The sequence below is a fragment of the Coregonus clupeaformis genome, chromosome 26 (assembly GCF_020615455.1).
Source record: "Coregonus clupeaformis isolate EN_2021a chromosome 26, ASM2061545v1, whole genome shotgun sequence".
NCBI classification, from domain to species: domain Eukaryota; kingdom Metazoa; phylum Chordata; class Actinopteri; order Salmoniformes; family Salmonidae; genus Coregonus; species Coregonus clupeaformis.
In genome coordinates, this window is record NC_059217.1 from 18,930,044 (window position 1) to 18,957,473 (window position 27,430).

The 27,430-nt window shown below is 42.8% G+C and overlaps 1 protein-coding gene across 2 annotated transcripts; it reads left to right on the forward strand.

The window, feature by feature from the left end:
• Positions 1 to 9,378: 9,378 nt before the first annotated feature.
• Positions 9,379 to 21,955, forward strand: LOC121540472 (uridine-cytidine kinase 2-A). Of its 2 annotated transcripts, none has more exons than XM_041849368.2 (7): positions 9,379 to 9,533; positions 14,146 to 14,305; positions 16,565 to 16,661; positions 16,770 to 16,912; positions 17,177 to 17,274; positions 18,185 to 18,233; positions 18,728 to 21,955. In XM_041849368.2, the coding sequence occupies exons 1-7, from the start codon at positions 9,429 to 9,431 to the stop codon at positions 18,862 to 18,864; spliced, it is 789 nt and encodes a 262-aa protein (XP_041705302.1). In that variant the 5' UTR covers positions 9,379 to 9,428; the 3' UTR covers positions 18,865 to 21,955. The 2 variants fall into 2 exon arrangements, with proteins under 2 accessions (XP_041705302.1, XP_041705303.1); XM_041849369.2 differs by lacking the exon at positions 9,379 to 9,533 and adding an exon at positions 9,591 to 10,761.
• Positions 21,956 to 27,430: the final 5,475 nt, after the last annotated feature.

Below are 27,430 nucleotides of genomic sequence, written 5' to 3' on the forward strand. Positions count from 1 at the left end.
TTCAGCTTTTATTTCTGTCATCACATTTACATTTACATTATTTAGCAGACGCTCTTATCCAGTGCGACTTACAAATTGGTGCATTCATCTTATGATAGCAAGTGGAACAACTTATGATAGCAAATGGGGGAAGAAGGATTACTTTTATACTATTCCAGGTATTCCTTAAAGAGGTAGGGTTTCAAGTGTCTCCGGAAGGTGGTCAGTGACTCCGCTGTCCTGGCGTCGTGGGGGAGCTTGTTCCACAATTGGGGTGCCAGAGCAGCGAATAGCTTTGACTGGGCTGAGCGGGAACTGTGCTTCCGTAGAGGTAGGGGAGCTAGCAGGCCAGAGGTGGATGAACGTAGTGCCCTCGTTTGGATGTAGTGTCTGATCAGAGCCTGAAGGTAAGGAGGTGCCGTTCCCCTCACAGCTCCGTAGGCAAGCACCATGGTCTTGTAGTAGATGCGAGCCTCAACTGGAAGCCAGTGGAGTGTGTGGAGGAGCGGGGTGACATGAGAGAACTTGGGAAGGTTGAACACCAGACGGGCTGCAGCGTTCTGGATAAATTGAAGGGGTTTAATGGCACAGGCAGGGAGCCCAGCCAACAGCGAGTTGCAGTAATCCAGACGGGAGATGACAAGTGCCTGGATTAGGACCTGTGCCGCTTTCTGTGTAAGGTAGGGTCGTACTCTGCGAATGTTGTAGAGCATGAACCTGCAGGATCGGGTCACCGCTTTGATGTTAGCGGAGAACGACAGGGTATTGTCCAGGGTCATGCCAAGGTTCTTTGCACCCTGGGAGGAGGACACAATCGAGTTGTCAACCATGATGGCGAGATCATGGAGTGGGCAGTCCTTCCCCGGGAGGAAGAGCAGCTCAGTCTTGCCGAGGTTCAGCTTGAGGTGGTGATCCGACATCCATACTGATATGTCTGCCAGACATGCAGAGATGCGATTCACGACCTGGTTATCAGGAGAAAATTGATTGTGTGTCGTCTGCGTAGCAATGATAGGAGAGACCATGTGAGGATATGACAGAGCCAAGTGACTTGGTGTATAGAGAGAATAGGAGAGGGCATAGAACTGAGCCCTGGGGGACACCAGTGGTGAGAGCATGTGATGCGGAGACAGATTCTTGCCACGCCACCTGGTAGGAGCGACCTGTCAGGTAGGACGCAATCCAAGAGTGAGCAGCGCCGGAGATGCCCAACTTGGAGAAGGTGGAGAGGAGGATCTGATGGTTCACAGTATCAAAGGCAGCGGATAGGTCTAGAAGGATAAGAGCAGAGGAGAGAGAGAGAGTTTTAGCAGTGCGGAGAGCCTCCGTGACACAAAGAAGAGCAGTCTTGAAACCTGACTGGTTTGGATCAAGAAGGTAATTCTGAGAGAGATAGCAGGAGAGTTGGCTAGAGACGGCACGCTCAAGAGTTTGAGAGAAAATAAAGAAGGGATACTGGTCTGTAGTTGATGACCGGAGGGATCGAATGTAGGTTTTTTGAGGAGGGGTGCAACTCTCGCTCTCTTGAAGACGGAAGGGACATGGCCAGCGGTCAAGTGAGAGTTGATGAGCGAGGTGAGGTAAGGGAGAAGGTCTCCGGAAATGGTCTGGAGAAGAGAGGAGGGGATAGGGTTAAGCGGGCAGGTTGTTGGGCGGGCGGCCGTCACAAGTCGCAAGATTTCATCTGGAGAGAGAGGGGAAAAAGAAGTCAAAGCATAGGGTAGGGCAGTGTGAGCAGGACCAGCGGTGTCATTTGACTTAATAAATGAGGATCGGATGTCGTCAACCTTCTTTTCAAAATGGTTGACGAAGTCGTCCACAGAGAGGGATGAGGGAAGGGGATTCAGCAGGGAGGAGAAGGTGGCAAAGCGCTTCCTAGGGTTAGAGGCAGAGGCTTGAAATTTAGAGTGGTAGAAAGTGGCTTTAGCAGCGGAAACAGAGGTTGAGAATGTAGAGAGGAGGGAGTGAGAAGATGACAGGTCCGCAGGGAGTCTAGTTTTCCTCCATTTCTGCTCGGCTGCCCGGAGCGCTCTTCTGTGAGCTCGCAATGAGTCACCAAGCCACAGAGCAGGAGGGGAGGACCGAGCCGGCCGGGAGGATAGGGGACATAGAGAGTCAAAAGATGTAGAAAGGGAGGAGAGGAGGGTTGAGGAGGCAGAATCAGGAGATCGGAGGGAAAAGGATTTAGCAGAGGGAAGAGATGATAGGATGGAAGAGGAGAGAGTAGCGGGAGAGAGAGAGCGAAGGTTGTGACGGCACATTACCATCGGAGTAGGGGCAGAGTGAGTAGTGTTGGAGGAGAGCGAGAGAGAAAAGGATACAAAGTAGTGGTCGGAGACTTGGAGGGGAGTTGCAGTGAGATTAGTAGAAGAACAGCATCTAGTAAAGATGAGGTCAAGCGTATTGCCTGCCTTGTGAGTAGGGGGGGATGGTGAGAGGGTGAGGTCAAAAGAGGAAAAGAGTGGAAAGAAGGAGGCAGAGAGAAATGAGTCGAAGGCAGACGTAGGGAGGTTAAAGTCACCCAGAACTGTGAGGGGTGAGCCATCCTCAGGAAAGGAACTTATCAAGGTGTCAAGCTCATTGATGAACTCTCCAAGGGAACCTGGAGGGCGATAAATTACAAGGATGTTAAGCTTGAATGGGCTAGTGACTGTGACAGCATGGAATTCAAATGAGGAGATAGATGGGTCAGGGGAAAAAGAGAGAATGTCCATCTGGGAGAGATGAGGATTCCTGTGCCACCGCCACGCTGACCAGATGCTCTCGGGTATGCGAGAACACATGGTCAGACGAGGAAAGAGCAGTAGGAGTAGCAGTGTTTTCTGTGGTAACCCATGTTTCCGTCAGCGCCAGGAAGTCGAGGGACTGGAGGGTAGCATAGGCTGAGATGAACGCTGCCTTGTTGGCCACAGAACGGCAGTTCCAGAGGCTGCCGGAGACCTGGAACTCCATGTGGGTCGTGCACGCAGGGACCACCAGATTAGAGTGGCAGCAGCCACGCAGTGTGAAGCGTTTGTATGGCCTGTGCAGAGAGGAGAGAACAGGGATAGACAGACACATAGTTGACAGGCTACAGAAAAAGGCTACAATAATGCAAAGGAGATTGGAATGAAATGAACTAAACATCTGGGAAAGCAAGAGAGCGGGGCCTCCCTCACTTACGTTTCACTGAAACACTCATATAACTCTCCCAACTTCCACTTTAGAAATTATAATTGTTGTAAACTACAGTGGTTCAATGTTTTCTAGGAATAGACTCTAACTTAGTTTATTCAGCTAGCTAACTTGGTACAGTATTCTTCCGTGAAAACCGTCCAGGGCACCAAATCCTATGACGCCATAGCCAACTAGCATGCCAGCCTCCAATAACACAGTTTAGCACCAAACCAGTGTGTTAACATGCCAAACAGATAATTTGTGTCCGTGTCTAACGTTGTGTAACATTTTGGGTTAGTTTTGACAGTTTGAGTGAGTACGTTGTCAACTTATTCAGACAGTTAGTTAGCTAGAATAGTTAGCATACTAGCTAGCCATTGCTCTCTGCCAACGAACCACCCCTCCTCCGACGGCACGAAACACACAGAGAGAGCCAAGCTAACGTTAACTAGTCACCCATGTCCCAAATTCCCTTGAACGACTCTTGTTACCAGTATGTAAAAACAAAACAAAAAATAAATGTAGGTTATAACTTACCCTTAGTAGCTACTGTTAGCCAGTTAAGTGCAAAGCTAGCCACTGAATCGATTCAGCCAGTTCGCGTCTGTCCCAATGGAGAGAAAGCGTCTCCAAATATTGCAGCTACGTCGTTCCAGCTATTGTTTAGTTAGCTATCCAGGTAGCAACAAGCTAGCTATATTTCGAGTACAGTAGCTACTAACTACCTAACGTTAACGCTTCAGATAATGAGGTTAGAAAAACAGCTGAATGGTAGGTAGCTAGCTGGCATAATTACAGTTACTCTTAAGCGTGAAATAACATTGGAAACAACTATCCTCAGTTGCTAATAGTTACCAGTAGCTACCCACTAGCTAGCTAGCTTTATTGGTCCAGGTGGGTTAGCTAGCCTCGTGCTTCACCGGGCACAGCCGAATACAATACTTACCTACAATAACTACCTACAATACCTACCTACAATCTAAATACAAGGTTTAAGCTTTACTCGACACCATACAGTGGGGAAAAAAAGTATTTAGTCAGCCACCAATTGTGCAAGTTCTCCCACTTAAAAAGATGAGAGAGGCCTGTACTTTTCATCATAGGTACACGTCAACTATGACAGACAAATATAGATTTTTATTTCCAGAAAATCACATTGTAGGATTTTTTATGAATTTATTTGCAAATTATGGTGGAAAATAAGTATTTGGTCACCTACAAACAAGCAAGATTTCTGGCTCTCACAGACCTGTAACTTCTTCTTTAAGAGGCTCCTCTGTCCTCCACTCGTTACCTGTATTAATGGCACCTGTTTGAACTTGTTATCAGTATAAAAGACACCTGTCCACAACCTCAAACAGTCACACTCCAAACTCCACTATGGCCAAGACCAAAGAGCTGTCAAAGGACACCAGAAACAAAATTGTAGACCTGCACCAGGCTGGGAAGACTGAATCTGCAATAGGTAAGCAGCTTGGTTTGAAGAAATCAACTGTGGGAGCAATTATTAGGAAATGGAAGACATACAAGACCACTGATAATCTCCCTCGATCTGGGGCTCCACGCAAAATCTCACCCCGTGGGGTCAAAATGATCACAAGAACGGTGAGCAAAAATCCCAGAACCACACGGGGGGACCTAGTGAATGACCTGCAGAGAGCTGGGACCAAAGTAACAAAGCCTACCATCAGTAACACACTACGCCGCCAGGGACTCAAATCCTGCAGTGCCAGACGTGTCCCCCTGCTTAAGCCAGTACATGTCCAGGCCCGTCTGAAGTTTTCTAGAGTGCATATGGATGATCCAGAAGAGGATTGGGAGAATGTCATATGGTCAGATGAAACCAAAATAGAACTTTTTGGTAAAAACTAAACTCGTCATGTTTGGAGGACAAAGAATGCTGAGTTGCATCCAAAGAACACCATACCTACTGTGAAGCATGGGGGTGGAAACATCATGCTTTGGGGCTGTTTTTCTGCAAAGGGACCAGGACGACTGATCCGTGTAAAGGAAAGAATGAATGGGGCCATGTATCGTGAGATTTTGAGTGAAAACCTCCTTCCATCAGCAAGGGCATTGAAGATGAAACGTGGCTGGGTCTTTCAGCATGACAATGATCCCAAACACACCGCCCGGGCAACGAAGGAGTGGCTTCGTAAGAAGCATTTCAAGGTCCTGGAGTGGCCTAGCCAGTCTCCAGATCTCAACCCCATAGAAAATCTTTGGAGGGAGTTGAAAGTGTTGCCCAGCGAAAGCCCTAAAACATCACTGCTCTAGAGGAGATCTGCATGGAGGAATGGGACAAAATACCAGCAACAGTGTGTGAAAACCTTGTGAAGATTTACAGAAAACGTTTGACCTGTGTCATTGCCAACAAAGGGTATATAACAAAGTATTGAGAAACTTTTGTTATTGACCAAATACTTATTTTCCACCATAATTTGCAAATAAATTCATTAAAAATCCTACAATGTGATTTTCTGGAAGAAAAAAATCTCATTTTGTCTGTCATAGTTGACGTGTACCTATGATGAAAATTACAGGCCTCTCTCATCTTTTTAAGTGGGAGAACTTGCATAATTGGTGGCTGACTAAATACTTTTTTCCCCCACTGTATAAGAAGCCAAGCTTACCTCCCGCTAGAGAAGACACACCTCACCTGACTCTAGTCCTCTAGTCACATTCCCAGTGGGTCAGAAGTTTACATACACTCAATTATTATTTGGTAGCATTGCCTTTAAATTGTTTAACTTGGGTCAAACGGTTCGGGTAGCCTTCCACAAGCTTCCCACAATAAGTTGGGTGAATTTTGGCCCATTCCTCCTGACAGAGCTGGTGTAACTGAGTCAGGTTTGTAGGCCTCCTTGCTCGTACACGCTTTTTCAGTTCTGCCCATAAATGTTCTATAGGATTGAGGTCAGGGCTTTGTGATGGCCACTCCAATACCTTGACTTTGTTGTCCTTAAGCCATTTTGCCACAACTTTGGAAGTATGCTTGGGGTCATTGTCCATTTGGAAGACACATTTGCAACCAAGCTTTAACTTCCTGACTGATGTCTTGAGATGTTGCGTCAATATATCCACATAATTTTCCTTCCACATGATGCCATATATTTTGTTTAGTGCACCAGTCCCTCTTGCTGCAAAGCACCCCCACAACATGATGCTGCCACCTCCGTGCTTCACGGTTTTTCCTCCAAACATAACGATGGTCATTATGGCCAAACATTTCTATTTTAGTTTCATCAGACCAGAGGACATTTCTCCAAAAAGTACGATCTTTGTCCCCATGTTCAGTTGCAAACCGTAGTCCGGCTTTTTTATGGCGGTTTTGGAGCAGTGGCTTCTTCCATGCTGAGCGGCCTTTCAGGTTATGTCGATATAGGACTCGTTTTACTGTGGATATAGATACTTTTGTACCGGTTTCCTCCAGCATCTACACAAGGTCCTTTGCTGTTGTTCTGGGATTGATTTGCACTTTTCGCACCAAAATACGTTAATCTCTAGGAGACAGAACGCGTCTCCTTCCTGAGCGGTATGACGGCTGCGTGGTCCCATGGTGTTTATACTTGCGTACTATTGTTTGTACAGATGAACGTGGTACCTTCAGGTGTTTGTAAATTGCTCCCAAGGATGAACCAGACTTGTGGAGGTCTACAATTCTTTTTCTGAGGTCTTGGCTGATTTCTTTTCATTTTCCCATGATGTCAAGCAAAGAGGCACTGAGTTTGAAGGTAGGCCTTGAAATACATCCACAGGTACACCTCCAATTGACTCAAATGATGTCAATTAGCCTATCAGAAGCTTCTAAAGCCATGACATAATTTTCTGGAATTTTCCAAGCTGTTTAAAGGCACAGTCAACTTAGTGTATGTAAACATCTGAACCACTGGAATTGTGATACAGTGAACTATAAGTGAAATAATCTGTCCGTAAACAATTGTTGGAAAAATTACTAATCCTTTCAGTCTAATTTCCAGCTCAATTTGGAGAGGACAGTTAAAAAAGCATGCTTCTGACGAAGAGCTACAAAACTATATAAATAGCCGTATTATTGCATTCGGAAAGTATTCAGACCCCTTGACTTTTTCCAAATGTTGTTACATTACAGCTTTATTCTAAAACTGAGGAATCCTAATCAATCTACACACAATACCCAATAATGACGAAGCGAAAACTGGTTTTTAGAAATTGTTTGCTAATTTATGAAAAATAAAAAACAAAAATACCTTATTTACATACGTATTCAGACCCTTTGCAATGAGACTCGATATTGAGCTCAGGTGCATCCTGTTTCCATTGATCATCATTGAGATGTTTCTACAACTTCATAGGAGTCCACCTGTGGTAAATTCAATTGATTGGACATGATTTGAAAAGGCACACACCTGTCTATATAAGGTCCCACAGTTGACATTGCATGTCAGAGAAAAAAACAAGCCATGAGGTCGAAGGAATTGTCCGTAGAGCTCCGAGAAAGGATTGTGTGGAGGCACAGATCTGGAAAAGGGTACCAAAAAATTCAGCAGCATTGAAGGTCCCCAGGAACACAGTGGCCTCCATCATTCTTAAATGAAAGAAGTTTGGAACCACCAAGAATCTTCCTAGAGCAGACCGCCCAGACAAACTGAGCAATCGGGGGAGAAGAGCCTTGGTCAGGGAGGTGACCAAGAACCCGATGGTCACTCTGACAGAGCTCCAGAGTTCCTCTGTGGAGATGGAAGAACCTTCCAGAAGGACAACCATCTCTGCAGCACTCCACCAATCAGGCCTTTATGATAGAGTGGCCAGACGGAATCCACTCCTCAGTAAAAGGCACATGACAGGCCGCTGGCAGTTTGCCAAAAGGCACCTAAAGGACTCAGACTATGAGAAACAAGATTCTCTGGTCTGATGAAACCAAGATTGAACTCTTTGGCCTGAACGCCAAGCGTCACGTCTGGAGAAAACTTGGCACCTTCCCTACGGTGAAGCATGGTGGTGGCAGTATCATGCTGTGGGGATGTTTTTCAGTGGCAGGGACTGGGAGAGTAGTCAGGATCGAGGGAAAGATGAACAGAGCAAAGTACAGAGAGATCCTTGATGAAAACCTGTTCCAGAGCGCACAGGACCTCAGACTGGGGCGAAGGTTCACCTTCCAACAGGACAGCGACCCTAAGCAAACAGCCAAGACAACCTCGGAGTGGCTTCGGGACAAGTCTCTGAATGTCCTCGAGTGACCCAGACAGATCCCGGACTTGAACCCGATTGAACATCTCTGGAGAGACCTGAAAATAGCTGTGCAGCGATGCTCCCCATCCAACCTGACAGAGCTTGAGAGGATCTGCAGAGAAGAATGGGAGAAACTCCCCAAATAAAGATGTGCCAAGCTTGTAGCATCATACCCAAGAAGACTCGAGGCTGTAATCGCTGCCAAAGGTGTTTCAACAAAGTACTGAGTAAAGGGTCTGAATACTTATGTAAATGTCATATTTCAGGTTTCAATTTTCTATAAATCTGCTGAAAATTACTAAAAACCAGTTTTTGCTTTGTCATTATGGAGTATTGTGTGTAGATTGATGAGGTGGGGGAAAACAATTTAATCAATTTTTTAATAAGGCTGGTACGTGATTATTATTATTTTAAGTCAAGGAGTCTGAATACTTTCTGAATGCACTAGCTAACTAGTCAGATTTCATTATCTGCATATGAGTGATCGTTGTTGACATAAATATATGTTCCCAAGATATATGAGTGTCTTCTCATATCATGTCAGTATCATTTGTTTCATTTCTGATCCAGAAAAGGGCTCACAAAAGCCATGTCTGTAGCTTGTGTTGCTTGCAGTAAGGGCATTGTTCTTTCTTTTTGCCTAATAATGATGTCATCCTTGCATTCTATGGTCAGAAAATGACATCTTCACCAAACAGTAGAAATGACAGCCAAGCTATTGTGATCAACAAAAATGCTGTTGAGGACTATTTAATGGAGCCTGCATGAGCATTATTATTAAATGTTAAGGTTTTTATGGAGACCTTTGCCTGTCACCTTTAAGATCATGGAGTGCATCTTTAACTGAGCTGACAATCAAAATGTAGGCCACAAAATACCTGATTATATGGGCCTAGTCTGATAATTTAATTGCAAAAACACATAACCTTATGTGAAGGTTCTGCGTTTCAAGTAGCCTACAAAAGACCAAATTGATATCCAGGCATACTCAGAGCGTCAAAGCAAACGCACAACTGAAAAGAGGGGAGGAGCGCAGTTGGAGAAAAACCACCTCGGTGCTTCTGTATGCGCTTATAGCAAGCATGGCAGGCGACAGCGAGACAAGGGTGGACAGTCAAGCCGAAAACGAGAACGCTATCCGGCAACCTTTCCTCATCGGGGTAGCCGGAGGGACTGCCAGCGGCAAGGTTGGCATTGTGATTTTTAATGAATTAGAAATGTCCTGTTTTTATTTTAAACACTGAATTGTCAACGTGGTTGAAGGATGAGTACTCACTGACCGCGTGGCTCATGTCATTACAGACCAATGAATGAATGTTCCATCAAAGCTAGTTTGTTCTTTAATCATGTGTGACATTTTTAAAGCGTGTATAGGAGTAGGCCCTGTTCGGCAATAATGTAACCCACTTATGTGGCTGTAGAGAACTGACCTTAATCCAATTTACATTCATGTCTTTGTCTATAACATCTATAACCCTATCAATTAGTGTACAAATAATTAAACATTTTCACAAACCTTCATTAAACAAGGATTTCGAGAGGAATCTACTCTATTAGAGAATGAATCTACTCCTATAGGCCTATTAAATTCAGAAACACCATTTATGACAACACAGATCGAAAAGCAATAATTTGCTTAGCCAACTAAACTCAACTCCACGATTTACGATGGAGTTGAATGTGACGTCGAGCTCCAGTCCGCCCACACTAGACGCCACTGAACTCTGTCGGCGAGCTCCATTGTTACTCTTAATATTCACTTGCTAATGCGTCAACAGAACCAGTTGATTACACCTGGCGAGCAGTGAAAACACTGCCTATCCGCCATAATACACCAGAATGGGGTCAGCGGCACAGAAATATAACAAGAGTTTCTAAACCCAGAAGCGCAACATCGCGAGACTTCCGGGAACGCTTGCAAAACCGACCAGGTCGGGTTTTGGGGTTTGAGAAGTCAGAGAGAAGTGAACATTTTTTCCTTAGTTGTTAATTTTCTAGAAATCGAATGGCACAAAGTAGTTTGAGCTAATATCTTAAGTATTTTAACATGTTATTACTCCAACCTCGTGAAAGTGACAAACTGAAAGTTTTAATTTTTGTCAAAAACAACTTTGTCTGGAGAAGTGTCTTTGAGTTGATGGTTTGCACATGCGCAGTTCGGCGTGAGACGACCGTTAGACCAGATTACGTGTTTTTAGCTATCCAACATCGCCATGACATCGCCATGACATACAAGTGTGATCGGGGATTTCTATTGGAGAAGCATTTTTAGCCTATCTTCATACTGGAGCCTACTGTCTTTGGTAATATGTGTCACATCTTACGTCATAACGTACTGGGAGGTGAGCCTTGGCCTACATCAGTGCAGTGCTGCTTTTTCCATGTAGGCTTCTGTTCATCGTGGTACAGTAAATAGTAAGTGCTCCTCTCTTCAGACTCAAGAATTCAACCATGCCAAAGTCAAATTGTGAATTATAAAGTGATGTCTGTATTATCTAGCCCACTTGTATTCACAATTGTCTGTTAGGTAAATAGGTAGGCTAAACATATGGCCTTTCAAATGCACCTCCCCCTACCTACCCCTCTGACTGAAGTGACTTATCTCTTGTTTTTCTGTTTTGTTTTTCACTGTCTCCCAGAGACATTTACATTTGAATCATTTAGCAGACACTCTTATCCAGAGCGACTTACAGTTAAGTGAGTGCATACATTTTTCATACAGTCCCAAACAGTCCCTGGAAATGGCTGATGGCCTTGCAGCTATGTCCTCTGCTGTATTGTGTAGTCTCAGTCTCTCAGGCAAGGATTTAATAGTATCCCTATCATTTTCAAAGGTCGCATATGTTATTATCATGTTTTGAGTAGTATTTAAGACAAGGGAGGATTTATTATGGTCTGAAACCCATTTCTCCTCACAAGTCCTGTTGTGGAAGTGTATACACTGTAGGCCTACTGAGCCGGGGCGAGCTTTACTCCTCTAGCCTGGTTATGCATCCACCATATTACCTGAAATATCCAAGCCAGCACAATAGCCTACGGTTCGGGTTAGCACAGTAGGCATTAGGGCTGAGAATTGCCAGGGACCTCACGATGCGATATCACGATACTTAGGTGCCTAAATGATATTTATTGCAATTCTATATGTATTGCGATTTGATGTTCCAAGCATATTGCTCACCATATGTGTTTGCTGCAGAGGGACAAGAGAGAAATTAAAGTGCTGAAAACAAATGGGCTCCCTATTCAAAAAGAAGATGGAGAACAAGCTATGAAGGAAAAATACTGGAGTTCTGGTGCAGGTACAGCAAACCAGCGCAAAGATTAATATTGCAATATTGTCAAAATGATACTCTATATCGTAAAAAATTATACCCCCCCCCAAAAAAAAAAATCCCCCTACTGTCAATCAGGCACGATTGTACTGTTCCTTCCCAACAATGTTTATTTGACCTTCGGCTGTGTTTTGTCATCACAGCCAGTGAGCTGACCATGTCATCCTGTCTTTGTCCTGATTTTCAAAAAACATAGACTTTTTTTTACAGATTGATATACCCACTGTAACTGAACATGACATAGCTTGTCAATTGTCTTTATGTACCTCTGACGTAGGATTGCAGGGTAAACTGCAGTTTAGCTATTTTGGACACAATAGAATTTTGAACTGGGGCACGGGAATGTTTAGTCAGCGTTGGCAGTAGAAGAGGCAGACTTTGTGTCTGTCTGACTGACCCATGCTTGGGTAAGAGACCTGACCTGGTCCTTTGTAACCAAGAGCAATTTCGTCAGTCACTGTTTTATTAAGGGCTTGGAAGAAATGTGAAACGACAAAGGGGTCTGCTATTGGGGGAGTTGGTGCTCTCAGAAACCTCACAAGCACTAACCTGACAATCATCTCTCTAACATTTGTTTGCTTTGTAATTTGTTGTAGATACATTTTGTAGAAAGTATGCGAAGAAAATAAATGCAGATAAGAAATTAACTCTTTCACATCCTCTATGAAATGCTGTTCTAGAGCATGAATTGTGGTTCACTATTCCTTTGCGTGTAATATTTATTGGTATCATACCCCACCACAAACGGAAGAGACAAACTACCAGTAGAGCCACCTGTTTATCCGACAGTACTTTTTTCTTCTTCTGACAAACTTTTCTGGAAAGTCTGGAGAGACCATGCGGTGTCAGTTTAGGCGGTGTGTGGGTGTATATGAAGTCTGTAGGGCCCAGGCCCCGCTTGCAGATTGTAGTTTTTTTTGTTAGTTTTTTTATCTTTATTTTAACAGGGAAAAACAGACTGAGACCTGGATCTCTTTTACGGCTGTGCCCTGTGTAAACATGTTGACATGTACAGTTTTAGACATACAGACAAGAACATTTCAAACATACAAAACAAAAACACAATTCAACAGAAACAATCACAGACATCATATTGTTCCTCCATAACATTACATAAAATGGGCAAGGGACACCAGAGTGTCTAACTTAAGTTGGATCAGCAGTTTGTTCCATAAATAAGGTGCAAAGGAACTGAAGGCAGTCCTACCCAACTCTGTGGATTATTAGTTAAATGGATTGAGAGTGTGACCCGGACTGGTGACTAGCATTTTAGTGGGCAGCCAGGGAGTAGTGCTCCGAGAGAATAGGAATGCTCAGTGTGGATTAAAAGGAAAGTGAAGGCTAAGTACAGTGAGTCCCATCAAAGAACATATTGTGGCTGCGTGAACATCTTGTAATGGCCCTTCTTCTTTGACATCCTTGAGCTATTCCCTCTGAATGTAGACTCATTTATAAACGTGGATAGACTCCAGACAAATATATTCTGCTTTATCATCTTGTAATATCTTTGCCCTGTCTGAGCTCTTTTCAAGGAGACACTTCTGTAATTTTCACTGATTGCTAGCATGCATTTTCCTCTTCTGCTGCAATACATTTTCCCTTCTCTAACAAGTTCAACTTGACCTATTGTCTGTTGCCAGTCATCTCCGTTTTTCTGATCTCTGGTAGGCCTGGAGCAAGCAGTTAGATTATCATTGCAGTCGGCTGGTGACACGTGTAGGTGCAGTGGTCTAAGAATAGTACCTCTATTGACTGACCGACATCCTGTCTACTGTGGTGTGCCTCAGACTTGATACGTGGCAGCCTTACCGTTCTCAATGACACGTCTGGTTTGGACTTAATGTGCTGAATTTTGTTGTCATAATGTGAGATCATCATTACTGATCTTGTCATCCTATTTACTGTAGGCCCTCTCTCCTCTACCTTGAATTGGCTAATGAACCATAGAGACATGTATTTTATGCTGTACTGCGAGAACAACAGGGATGGGCTAGTGCCCTTTGGCGTTTTTATATTTGTATGTTTAGTATATTTTTCAATGTAAGATAATACTGTCACTTCCCCCTTGCACTTCTTAAACAGACAGAGGTTAGCCACGCATGATGTAGTGAACTGGAAGCCAGCAAGGTGACCACACTCAGGGGCCCTGAGTCCTAGAGTGGTCCTATGAATAAAAGAGGAGTCTAGTTGTAAAATAGTAGGTCAGAGTATTGTAAACATGTAAGAACATTTAAATGGGAGCTATTGCACATTACTGCAGATTTGTCTTCTTCTGTCCGTATGTCTGTAATAGTCTAGTACCATTTATATTCTTTATGATCCATTCTTATTTTTGACATGCTCTCATCTCCATAGCTCGGTGAACACAACTCCACTCTTACATCTTTATGGGTCACAATTTACTTCAGATAACACTATCTGACAGACTTAACTGTCTGTCTCTCGCTCCTCCTTCTGCCCTGGCCAGTCATCTGTCTGCGGTAAGATCATGGAGCTGCTTGGCCAGAACAAGATTGACCATCACCAGCGCCAGGTGGCCATTCTCAGCCAAGACAGCTTCTACAGGGTCCTCACACCGGACCAGAAGGCCAAGGCACTGAAGGGACAGTTCAACTTCGACCACCCAGGTATTTATTTATTTATCTGGATACTATGTCGATCGCTAAATTGTAGTCTTATGTGTATGGTACAGTGGGGAAAAAAAGTATTTAGTCAGCCACCAATTGTGCAAGTTCTCCCACTTAAAAAGATGAGAGAGGCCTGTAATTTTCATCATAGGTACACGTCAACTATGACAGACAAATTGAGAGAAAAAAATCCAGAAAATCACACTGTAGGATTTTTAATAAATTTATTTGCAAATTATGGTGGAAAATTAGTATTTGGTCAATAACAAAAGTTTCTCAATACTTTGTTACATACCATTTGTTGGCAATGACACAGGTCAAACGTTTTCTGTAAGTCTTCACAAGGTTTTCACACACTGTTGCTGGTATTTTGGCCCATTCCTCCATGCAGATCTCCTCTAGAGCGGTGATGTTTTGGGGCTGTCGCTGGGCAACACAGACTTTCAACTCCCTCCAAAGATTTTCTATGGGGTTGAGATCTGGAGACTGGCTAGGCCACTCCAGGACCTTGAAATGCTTCTTACGAAGCCACTCCTTCGTTGCCTGGGCGGTGTGTTTGGGATCATTGTCATGCTGAAAGACCCAGCCACGTTTCATCTTCAATGCCCTTGCTGATGGAAGGAGGTTTTCACTCAAAATCTCACGATACATGGCCCCATTCATTATTTCCTTTACACGGATCAGTCGTCCTAGTCCCTTTGCAGAAAAACAGCCCCAAAGCATGATGTATCCACCCCCATGCTTCACAGTAGGTATGGTGTTCTTTGGATGCAACTCAGCATTCTTTGTCCTCCTTACCAAAAAGTTATATTTTGGTTTCATCTGACCATATGACATTCTCCCAATCCTCTTCTGGATCATCCAAATGCACTCTAGCAAACTTCAGACGGGCCTGGACATGTACTGGCTTAAGCAGGGGGACACGTCTGGCACTGCATGATTTGAGTGCCTGGTGGCATAGTGTGTTACTGATGGTAGGCTTTGTTACTTTGGTCCCAGCTCTCTGCAGGTCATTCACTAGGTCCCCCCGTGTGGTTCTGGGAGTTTTGCTCACCGTTCTTGTGATAATTTTGACCCCACGGGGTGAGATCTTGCGTGGAGCCCCAGATCGAGGGAGATTATCAGTGGTCTTGTATGTCTTCCATTTCCTAATAATTGCTCCCACAGTTGATTTCTTCAAACCAAGCTGCTTACCTATTGCAGATTCAGTCTTCCCAGCCTGGTGCAGGTCTACAATTTTGTTTCTGGTGTCCTTTGACAACTCTTTGGTCTTGGCCATAGTGGAGTTTGGAGTGTGACTGTTTGAGGTTGTGGACAGGTGTCTTTTCTACTGATAACAAGTTCAAACAGGTGCCATTAATACAGGTAACGAATGGAGGACAGAGGAGCCTCTTAAAGAAGAAGTTACAGGTCTGTGAGAGCCAGAAATCTTGCTTGTTTGTAGGTGACCAAATACTTATTTTCCACCATAATTTGCAAATAAATTCATAAAAAATCCTACAATGTGATTTTCTGGATTTTTTTTCTCAATTTGTCTGTCATAGTTGACGTGTACCTATGATGAAAATTACAGGCCTCTCTCATCTTTCTAAGTGGGAGAACTTGCACAATTGGTGGCTGACTAAATACTTTTTTTCCCCACTGTATATGTTAACAACTAGTGTGTAAAATAAATAAATAATATTTACTCATGTCCCTTTGCTCTCTCATTGAAGATAAATATTTGCATTGTTGTGTTTCTACTCAAATGATACGTCTGTTGGGCTTTTCCCCCTAGTTCTTAGAAATAGAATTGCCATCATTCCTTGAGAGAACTAAAGGTTTCTACATGTCCTGCCTTGGGGCCCCTAATGGCCAATGATAGACTGCTGTATTGAAAGTCTGTCTCATTCAGAGTACATACTTAGCAGCAGTGTCTCACTCTGGCAGAATGTGTAGCAGAGTAGTCTGTCTCAGACAGTGTGGTAGATAATGTTTGGGTCCTGGTCAAAAGTAGTTCACTAAATAGGGAATAGGCTGCTATTTTGGATGCAACCTATGTCTTAGTCATTGCAGTCTGGCCTGTCTGGCTCTGATTCTGGCATCTATTGTGGGGTTTGGCTTGCCAGCCATATCGGCACCGGTTCTATCCTCATAGCAACATGTCTTCTAGTGGGGGTTAGGTCTAGATCCTATGGCTTGGCACAGTGGCACCAGCAGAAACATAGACACAGACAGACACCATTGTTCTAAGTGCCTTTGCTCTCTCTTTCTTCTCAGATGCATTTGACAATGAGCTCATCGTCAAAACGTTGTGGGACATTTTGGAGGGCCAAACAGTGCAGATCCCAGTGTATGACTTTGTCACCCATTCCAGGTCTGTGGTTAGGATACACACTCACTCACTCCCTCCCTCACTCACTCACTCACTCACTCATCTCATACACATTGTCCTCTCCCTGGTGTGTGTGTGTGTGTGTGTCAGGAAGGAAGAGGCGGTGACAGTGTACCCAGCAGACGTGGTGCTGTTCGAGGGCATCCTGATGTTCTACTCCCAGGAGATCAGGGACCTGTTCCAGATGAAGCTGTTTGTGGACACGGATGCAGACACACGGCTCTCACGCAGAGGTGAAAGCTTAGACGCATATATATATATATATATATATATATATATATATATATATATATATATATATATATATATATATATATTCACTATTTCATTGGATGAAACACAGCAAACTTGTGAATTGTATAAAAACAGCAGGGGGCTTCCAATACAGTTCCTGGAGGGCATGAATGGGGACTGGATGTAGAGGTCTACTAGCTGTAAGAATCTTTCCTGTGAAATCATACTGAAAGCTCCACTCCTGTTCTGTGTTCCCTCCCCAGTGCTCAGAGACATCGGCGAGCGAGGAAGGGACCTGGAGCAGGTGCTAACGCAATACATAACCTTTGTCAAGCCCGCCTTTGAGGAGTTCTGTCTGCCAGTGAGTACCTAGCTATGATACTGCCACAACGCATATTCTAAGAGCCTTGGATCAATCGATTAATGTCAATAGCTAGGTTTCCATCCAATTGTCGACAGATTTTCATGCGAATATTCTCAAATCTGCATTTTCCATTATATTTAATTGTTGTGGATAAAAGGCTGTGCGTGATGTAGTGCACATAAAAATTACTTTTGAGGTTAAATTCCCATGTACCGAATAAAAAAAACACAAGTTAAATAGGTTTCCATCGCATTTTCAACTCTACTGATGGTTTTGTCACAAAAAACGTTGTTATATAGCGAATGTACCCACTCTTGTCTTGGCACAGTGCAGGTATAGCCTACATGATGAGATTATTATGGACAAAAAATGTACGATTATTTTTATTTGTCAAACGGCAGCCAAGAATTGATCATGTCACCAGAATAAGATGCTCAATATTTATAGGAAAGGAGCATCAAGCTCATCACCCTGCACTTTCACCACCCTGCGAAGTTCATCGTAGCTTATTTAATCTGTAGCCTAATAAACTGCATGCTTTCCTGAGTCGTAGTGGGAGGACCACACAACATATCATCGCGTGACTCCAAGTTTATCATATATAATATGATGGTATTATATCAATATTTGCACATAGAGGTTTCCACCACCATTTCTCACAATACATTTTACAGACACAAAAAGATCCCACTTTGTCTAGTGTGTTTTGTTGACAGTTGGAAACTTTACAGACAAATGTGTTGTTTCCATCAGGCCTGTCGTGACATTTTTTTATCTGACATGTACTTTACTCGCATAAAACCTGGTTATTGTCAGTTGTCTCAGACCTCCTCTTGAAAGGTATTGAACACCCTGGCCCTGATTCAGATTGTATTCCTAAACATGTTTATTTCTTCACCCCCTGTAGACCAAGAAATGCGCTGACGTGATCATTCCCAGAGGAGCAGATAATCTTGGTGAGTTTCTGACTGTTTGTTTCTCAATATTGCTGCCTTATGCAAGCAGGCTGTTGTGTGACAAACATCACTGACTGACTCATTCTTGGACACATCTCCCCATAGAGAGTCTGTCATTGACATTGTTAAGCAGCCCAGTCTCTTACCCTGCGATGGTAAACTTACTAAAGGTTGCTGTGAATGTGATGGCTGTTTTGTTTATTCTACTGTTTTGAGATAGATAATGTTGTGGCCTGTGATTGGTGAGACCTATACATGGGAATCAGACTAGATTAGCTGTTTTGTCCTGGGAATGTTTCAGACTGTCTCTGTTTTGGAATGGCAAGGTCAATTGTAGATTTCTCAAAACAAAATGTATTTGCAAGCCCTATTAGTCAAACTGTGGTGCTTTTAAATTCTGGAACTTGTTCTGCTTCAATTTTATCTGAATAAAAGAGGAATGGAACACCTTATAGATTATCCTTCAATGTCCTCTCTCTCTCTCCCCTTAACAGTTGCCATAAACCTTATAGTTCAGCACATCCAGGACATTCTGAACGGTGGTCTGACCAAACGCCTGAACGGCAGCCTTAACGGTTACGGAACTCCCCGGAAACGGCAGGCGTCAGAGTCCAGCAGTCGGCCCCACTAACCACACCACCCCTCTCTGAACGCTAGGGATCGATGGAAGAGGGGAGGAGGGCTCATCTGTACATGCATAAATACATACATACATACATACCTACCTGTCTCCTACACTGAATCATTTCTTTCTCTAGCAAGAAACTGCAAGGCCTTCATTTGATATTATGTTTTTTTGGGGACTGGATGATGAAATGTTTTGGAAGGGAGGAAGAGGATTAGCTCTTTGATTTGGAACTCTTTCAGTTCAAAGGTGAAGCAGTTATTTCTGTATTTTTATTTGATATTCTGGCCCCTTTGAGCTTGCAGATGTTAATAAATGAGGAAGATGGGTAAATTTGGGCTGAGCTTGAGCTCTTGCTGTGCGTTCAGTGGTCAGTGCATTTTGATTGGTCATGTTGTCTGTCTGTACTGTTGGATTGGAATGGAAGGAAGGACGTGTGACAGATTTGATTTGTTACTGAGGGAACTCTGAAACACACACACACACTATATGATCTTGGAAACTATCCAAGAACACATGATTTAAAACTGAATGCAATTCACCTCTGTAGACTCCAATTTAGCAATTATTTGATTTTTTTAAAAAACATTTTAGTCATTTAGCAGATGCTCTTATCCAGAGCGACTTAGTTAGTGCATACATTTTTCATACTGTAATCATGTTTGACATGGTATAGGATGCCACTTCCTTTACTATGCTATAACCCTATATCCTTTGCCTCAGTGCTACAAGCCTACTCTTGAGCTAGTGAAAGGGAACATTTTCTTAGGCCCTATACATATTATTGGCCTTTGCTGACCAATTCAGTGGGTCAAAGCAACTTAATGTTTTCTCAAGCTGAAAAAGAGCAGAACTACTTGACTTTACAAATCAAAGCAATGTTCTTAGTTTGTACATAGTGTAGTATTATTTACCCTCTTGATGTTGCTCTTTTTCAATCATTTTTCAGTAATTTCACAGTATTTGCTTGTTACCATGCATCTTGGAACAAACAACCTAAAATTGAGAACAAAACTGAGATTGTCTTTTTCATCCATCAATCAATCTTTACCTCGACCGGTTTTGTGTATGGTGGCTGACACCCCACCAAATAAATAAACTGCATTCTATACTTGTGCCCATGGCCCCTCTTTAAAAACCCTACACAGGGGAGTTTGTAATGCCCCCATGTCTCTTGAATTATTTGAGGTTCCAACTTATAACTCTTTTTAAATGCTCATGCCCTTGAAGGATGAGAGAACTAGACCTGCCTCTGTCTGAACATCAGTAAAGTACATATCATTATTTACATAATGTTCTTTCATTGCAAGGGTTCATTTGATAGCATTGTTTTAAGCCTACATATATTGTAAGTTGTCTTAAACTGCAGAATCGTTAGAGGTAAATTTGCTCTTAAATAAGATGGAGATCATGTCCATGTTAGTAACAATTGACTCATCAAGCATTAATATCTTTCATTGCTCTTTACTGCTGCTATTTAACTGTGTAGTTCCTAGTTCATCAATGTATAACTGTTCTCTGTTTTTTTCTGTTCTTATTTTCTGCAATTTTGCATCACCAAAACATTTTCCTTTGGGAGTAGGCTCAGGTCATTCATATACTTGAATTCCCACATCAAATTGCCCAATCATATATAGTTTGATTTATCAGTGATGTATTCAAATCAATCAAAATATACTGCAATATTCCCAGACTGTGAAAGGTGAGATTATGGTCTTGTTAACATTCACTCACTGAATGATGTGCTAGTAGTGTTATACTAAAGGTTGTACTGTATTGCAATGGGTAGCATACAATTACAATGGATTGTTTTGCTTTCAGAAATATAGGTACAAAAAAAGTATTGACTGCTGTGATGTTTCCTACCTCAAAATATGTATGATACCTGTATGCAAAGTGTATACTGTAGTTTTGTTCACATTTCCAGGGCAAATGATGGCATGTCACAATGTTGAGACAACCAGCCACGTTACTGTTGTCTGTCAGTGCATCATCACACCTTTTGTTATTATTAACTTCTGATTGATTTTATTGATATGAGAAATGGTTTCTAAAGTACTGTGTTCACGCCATGATCATGACTGTAAGTCGCTTTGGATAAAAGCGTCTGCTAAATGGCATATTATTATTATTTAGTTATCTACTTTGTGAGATGTAGAACCAGAGAAAGTGAACTTATTGATTAAAATGTCAGCTCAGGAACTTGAGAGATGTTGCCTTTGAAGAGAAAGAGAAGACTAGAATATAATCTTAAACACTAGTAATACGATGCCTCACTTAAGTGTAGAGGAAATGGCCTAACTTGAATATGATGTACATTACCTTTAATTTCAAAGGCCTTCAAAGAGTCAGTCAAGTAATGTATATCATTGGCAGCCATCTTAGAGACATTCAGTAACAAATTAATTCCCTTGCTCAAAATATATTATGGTCCAAAAAGCTGTGGATGTTGATTGTCTGTATTTATTTCAATCATTGAAATGTTGCTTTGTGTATAATTAGCTTCAATGTTGATGCAATCTGCTGTAAATAAAACAAATGTCTGTTAATATAACTCAATGACATGATACCATATATGTTACTTGCAAGAGCTAGATAGCTACTGTACTGTATTTGTTCCATGATCAGGGTGTAACAGTGAGTCAATGAGACAGTAATTTCAACTGCCTCAGTGTGAACGCTAACTGTATGTATGTTAGAATGAAAAACTTTGAAAATAGTAATGTGTTATACAGTATGTGAAGAATGAGGCCTTTGACATAGCTCAGGCATTGTTGAACATGACTCTAGCACGCAAGAGACCTGTGATGAGAGAGGAATAAATAGTATGACTATAACCAAAACTGTTACCAGACCAACAAGTAAAACAGAAAACCAGGTTACCCATCACATTGTGATGACCATGACTTAACTGGTTTACCTGAAAGTTGAAATTATAAAATAGTAAAAAGTCTGGATTTTCTGGTTGACACACCAGGATATGACTACATGAATACAAGAGCATTCATAACTGTATTATAATGTACATGTATTATCAAACAGGTTGTGTATCAAGAAACTGCAATCAAACAATGAAATAAAGTGTTTGTGCTATGTGTATATGTTTTCTTTACAAGATTCACAGATGGTGAAAACAATATAATTGGATTGCCAGTAATATGGAATATACTGAATAGAATAATATAAAAGATAAGTGATGCCCAATCTTTGGGACCCAATCATGAAATAATGTGTTTTACTCGTACTTGCTATGGTTTTAGTGTCATCTGCTGGTTAAAATCAGAGAGACTTTTGAGGAGATGTAGAAACTCCATTGTGTACATTGCCCACGCGTTGTCAATGGGCCGCGCGGTGCATTCTGGGAGATTATGGGACAAGGAGTGCACTCCTTCAAGCAGTGAATGGGAGTCAATTGGGCGCTAGCGCTAAAACACAACATTAACATCAATTTCGTCAACAAGAAGTACAATATTACGAATATTTTCCGAGATGTGTGATAATTAACTTGCTTTCTGTAAAATCTTATAGCTTTTAAATCGTGACATTACGTACTTTCGAGGAAAATAGGCAGGTTTTCGACTCATACCCTGACTTTTAGAAGGAATTGCGTGACGATTATTTTAGCAACCCCATGACGCAGCATAACAACGTGAACGCGAATGGTCAACAGTCTGCTGGGTGGGGCGTTATACGTCTCTCCTTTCATCGGCCGGTGTGATTCCTATCTACAACTTTCTAAGTATCTCTGTTAAAATGCTGCGTTCAAAACAATTGGGAACTCGGAAATCTCTGACTTCCGACCTCAGTTCGTTCAAAACAACTGGGAACTTGGACTAAAACGAGCTCAGACTGGGAAAAATCGTTTTGAACGGTCATCCAACTCGGAATTTCAACTCGGGCCTCTTTCTAGAGCTCCGACTTTCCGACCAGAAGATCACTGACGTCATGATTTGACCATGTATTTTTCCAAGTTCCCAGTTGTTTTGTCCCGGACCTGCTGTTTTCGACTCTCTCTCTCTCTCTACCGCACCTGCTGTCTCAACCTCTGAATGCTCGGCTATGAAAAGCCAACTGACAATTACTCCTGAGGTACTGACCTACTGCACCCTCTACAACCACTGTGAATATTATTTGACCCTGCTGGTCATCTATGAACGTTTGAACATCTTGAAGAACAATCTGGCCTTAAATGGCCATGTACTCTTATAATCTCCACCCGGCACTGCCAGAAGAGGACTGGCCACCCCTCAGAGCCTGGTTCCTCTTTAGGTTTCTTCCTAGGTTCCTGTCTAGGGAGTTTTTCCTAGCCACTGTGCTTCTACATCTGCATTGCTTGCTGTTTGGGGTTTTAGGCTGGGTTTCTGTATAGCACTTTGTGACATCTGCTGATGTAAAAAGGGCTTTATGAATAAATTTGATTGAAACACTACAGCACACACGGCTGGTCCTGACATCATTGCAGAAGTATCGGAGGTGGTAGGTGTGGTGAAGTTCTCGGAGCCCAAGGCTTGCACCGAGGGACAGGATAAAGATGAGTCTGTGACAGTAGGAGTGAAGTTTTTGGAAAAAGTGGACCCTTGCCTTTTGTCTGATCCATTTGTGGTTTCAGGGTGGGTGAAAACAGAGTTAGGTGCTGTGGAATCGGTGAGGGTAACCAGAAGTGGTCTTGTGATAATTGTTTGTGTTTCTGCTGGTCAGAGGGAGAAGGCACTCAGATTTAAACGAATGGGGACAAGAGATGTGAATTGTTTTGCTCTCAAGAAAAGGGCGCCATTGAAAGGAGTGATTACTGGGGTAGTGGTAAATTGTGAAAGCTGACCAACTGAAGGGGAAGATTCCCGGTGTTTGTGATGCTCGTCGTTTGGTGAGACGCAGACAGGGTGGCGTTAGTGGAGAAACAGAAGAGTAATTGTCTGTTCTTTTGAATTAGCCCGACAAAGTGATGTTAGGATATATAAGTTATCCTGTACAAGCTTTTGTGCCGAATACATTACGTTGTTACAAGTGTCAAGCTTATGGGCATGTGGCAGCAGTGTGTAGGAGGGAGGTTCCTAGGTGTGAGAAGTGTGCAGAAGGGCATGAGACAAAGGAATGTGTAGCATTGGGGAAAGTCAAACCAAATGACCGCTGCAACTTGCCCATGCCCCCCCCCGCTTCTCCTTCATACAAATTCAGCCAGCTGATGTTCTGAAAGAGCTGAAAAATCTGGACCCCTACAAATCAGCTGAGCTAGACAATCTGGACCCTTTCTTTCTAAATTGTCGCAACCCCTATTACTAGCCTGTTCAACCTCTCTTTCGTAACGTCTGAGATCCCCAGAGATTGGAAAGCTGCCGCGATCATCCCCCTCTTCAAAGGGGGTGACACTCTAGATCCAAACTGTTATAGACCTATATCCATCCTGCCCTGCCTTTCGAAAGTATTTGAAAGCCAAGTTAACAAACAGATCACCGACCGTTTTGAATCCCACCGTACCTTCTCCGCTATGCAATCCGGTTTCCGAGCTGGTCATGGGTGCACCTCAGCCACGCTCAAGGTCCTAAACGATATTATAAACGTGATCGATAAAAGACAGTACTGCGCATCCGTCTTCATCGACCTGGCCAAAGCTTTCGACTCTGTCAACCACCACATTCTTATTGGCAGACTAAATAGCCTTGGTTTCTCTAATGACTGCCTCGCCTGGTTCACCAACTATTTCTCAGATAGAGTTCAATGTGTCAAATCAGAGGGCCTGTTGTCTGGACCTCTGGCCGTCTCTATGGGGGTGCCACATGGTTCAATTCTCGGGCCGACTCTATTCTCTGTGTATATCAATGGTGTCGCTCTTGCTGCTGGTGACGCTCGGATCCACCTCTATGCGGACGACACCATTTTGTATACATCTGGCCCTTCATTGGACACTGTGTTAACAAACCTCCAAACGAGCTTCAACGCCATACAACACTCCTTCCATAGTCTCCAACTGCTCTTAAACACTAGTAAAACTAAATGCATGCTCTTCAACCGAACGCTGCTTGCACCGGCCCACCCGACTAAAATCACTACTCTCGGCGGGTCTGACCTAGAGTATGTGGACAACTACAAATACCTAGGTGTCTGGTTAGACTGTAAACTCTCCTTCCAGACTCAAAAGTTAGATCTAGAATCGGCTTCCTATTTCGCAAACAAAGCCTCCTTCACTCATGCTGCCAAACATGCCCTCGTAAAACTGACTATCCTACCGATCCTTGACTTCGGCGATGTCATTTACAAAATAGCCTCCAACACTCTACTCAGCAAATTGGATGTAGTCTATCACAGTGCCATCCGTTTTGTCACCAAAGCCCCATATACTACCCACCATTGTGACCTGTACGCTCTTGTTGGCGCCAAACCCACTGGCTCCAGGTCATCTATAAATCACTGCTAGGCAAATCCCCGTCTTATCTTAGCTCACTGGTTACCATAGCAACACCCACCCGTAGTCTGCGCTCCAGCAGGTATATCTCACTGGTCATCCCCAAAGCCAACACCTCCTTTGGCCGCCATTCCTTCCAGTTCTCTGCTGCCAATGACTGGAACGAACTGCAAAAATCTCTGAAGCTGAAGACTCTTATCTCCCTCACTAACTTTAAGTGTCAGTTGTCAGAGCAGCTTACCGATCACTGCACCTGTACACAGCCATTCTGAAATTAGCCCACCCAACTACCTCATCCCCATATTGTTATTAATTTTGCTAATTTGCACCCCAGTATCTCTATTTGCACATCATCTTTTGCACATCCATTATTCCAGTGTTAATACGAAATTGTAACTATTTTGCACTATGGCCTATTTATTGCCTTACCTCCATAACTTACTACATTCGCACACACTGTATATATAATTTCTGTTGTATTTTTGACTTTGTGTTTTGTTTACCCCATATGTAACTCTGTGTTGTTGTTTTTATCACACTGCTTTGCTTTATCTTGGCCAGGTCGCAGTTGTAAATGAGAACTTGTTCTCAACTGGCTTACCTGGTTAAATAAAAAAACAATTCAAATCAATTTTTATTGGCCACATGCCCCGAATACAACAGGTACAGACATTACAGTGAAATGCTTACTTATAGCCCTTAACCAACAGTGCATTAATTTTTTAATAAAAATGTAGAATAAAACAACAAAAAAGTGTTGAGAAAAAAAGAGCAGAAGTAAAATATAATAACAGTAGGGAGGCTAAAAATACAGGGGGGTACCGGTGCAGAGTCAATGTGCGGGGGCACTGGCTAGTTGAGGTAGTTTAAGTAATATGTACATGTGGGTAGAGTTAAAGTGACTATGCATAAATAATTAACAGAGTAGCAGCAGCGTAAAAAGATGGGTTGGGGGGGCAGTGCAAATAGTCCGGGTAGCCATGATTAGCTGTTCAGGAGTCTTATGGCTTGGGGGTAGAAGCTGTTGAGAAGTCTTTTGGACCTAGACTTGGCACTCCGGTACCGTGCGGTAGCAGAGAGAACAGTCTATGACTAGGGTGGCTGGAGTCTTTGACAATTTTGAGGGCCTTCCTCTGACACCGCCTTGTATAGAGGTCCTGGATGGCAGAAAGCTTGGCCCCAGTGATGTACTGGGCCGTACTACGAAAGTAGTGGTATGTGTTAATTGTAGGGGTGCCCATGGGGCTGGGGATCAGAAATGTCCCATGTGAGAGAGGCAGGTTGAGGTTTCCAGGGTTAGAGTAGTGCAGAAGTTGTCATATGCTGAGACAGTGAAGAAAGTAGAGGAAGGTGGGTCAAGGGGGAGGGATCCTGAAAGGAGTGGTGTGAGTAGTAGATCTGGACAGAGGGATAAACCAACAAGTAATATATGTTTCAGTAAGATTAGATTTTTGGCATTTATAGCAATGGTTATCAACTGTACTGCAGGGATAGAACATAAGTCGCAGAAAATAGAGGTTGTGGTGGCAGCTGCAGAGAGGTATTTGGGTGTGCGAGACTTGACATCAGAAGAGTTACAGGGTGTGTTAAGTGGTGGTGTCCCACCCTTTCAGGCTGTTGGCCTGAAGTAGGACTAAATATATTTAAATAGTGTAGTATGGTATTTTTTTCTAAAATAAAATAAATAAATAAAATATATATAGATATCTTCTTTTTTTTGAGAGTGTAGTGTTAGATGGTAGGGTATATGTTTTATTTATTAATTGTATTTTTTTTTCATTTTTTCATTTTTTCAAGCAAAGTATAAGAGAGTTATACTCCAGTCTAATAGGTGGCGGTAAGGCAACATTAATTGAATGCCAACCACCGTTAAACCTCATCGAAAAAGAAGACTTCATTGCACTCCCGCTTTCTGTAGTTGATCTAGAAGTGTTGGAGAGACTACAGAAAGATAGGGAGGGTGTTGATCCATCTGATTTACATTTACGTCATTTAGCAGACGCTCTTATCCAGAGCGACTTACAGTTAGTCAGTGCATACATTATTTTTATTTTTCATACTGGCCCCCCGTGGGAATCGAACCCACAACCCTGGCGTTGCAAACGCCATGCTCTACCAACTGAGCAATATCCCTGCCGGCCATTCCCTCCCCTACCCTGGACGACGCTGGGC

Excerpts from the sequence above, each read along its gene's own strand:
- LOC121540472 (XM_041849368.2), top strand. The coding sequence starts at position 9,429 with ATGGCAGGCGACAGCGAGACAAGGGTGGACAGTCAAGCCGAAAACGAG. Across the intron at positions 16,913-17,176 it reads CACACGGCTCTCACGCAGAG|TGCTCAGAGACATCGGCGAG; the intron begins GTGAAAGCTTAG and ends TTCCCTCCCCAG. Across the intron at positions 18,234-18,727 it reads CAGAGGAGCAGATAATCTTG|TTGCCATAAACCTTATAGTT; the intron begins GTGAGTTTCTGA and ends TCCCCTTAACAG.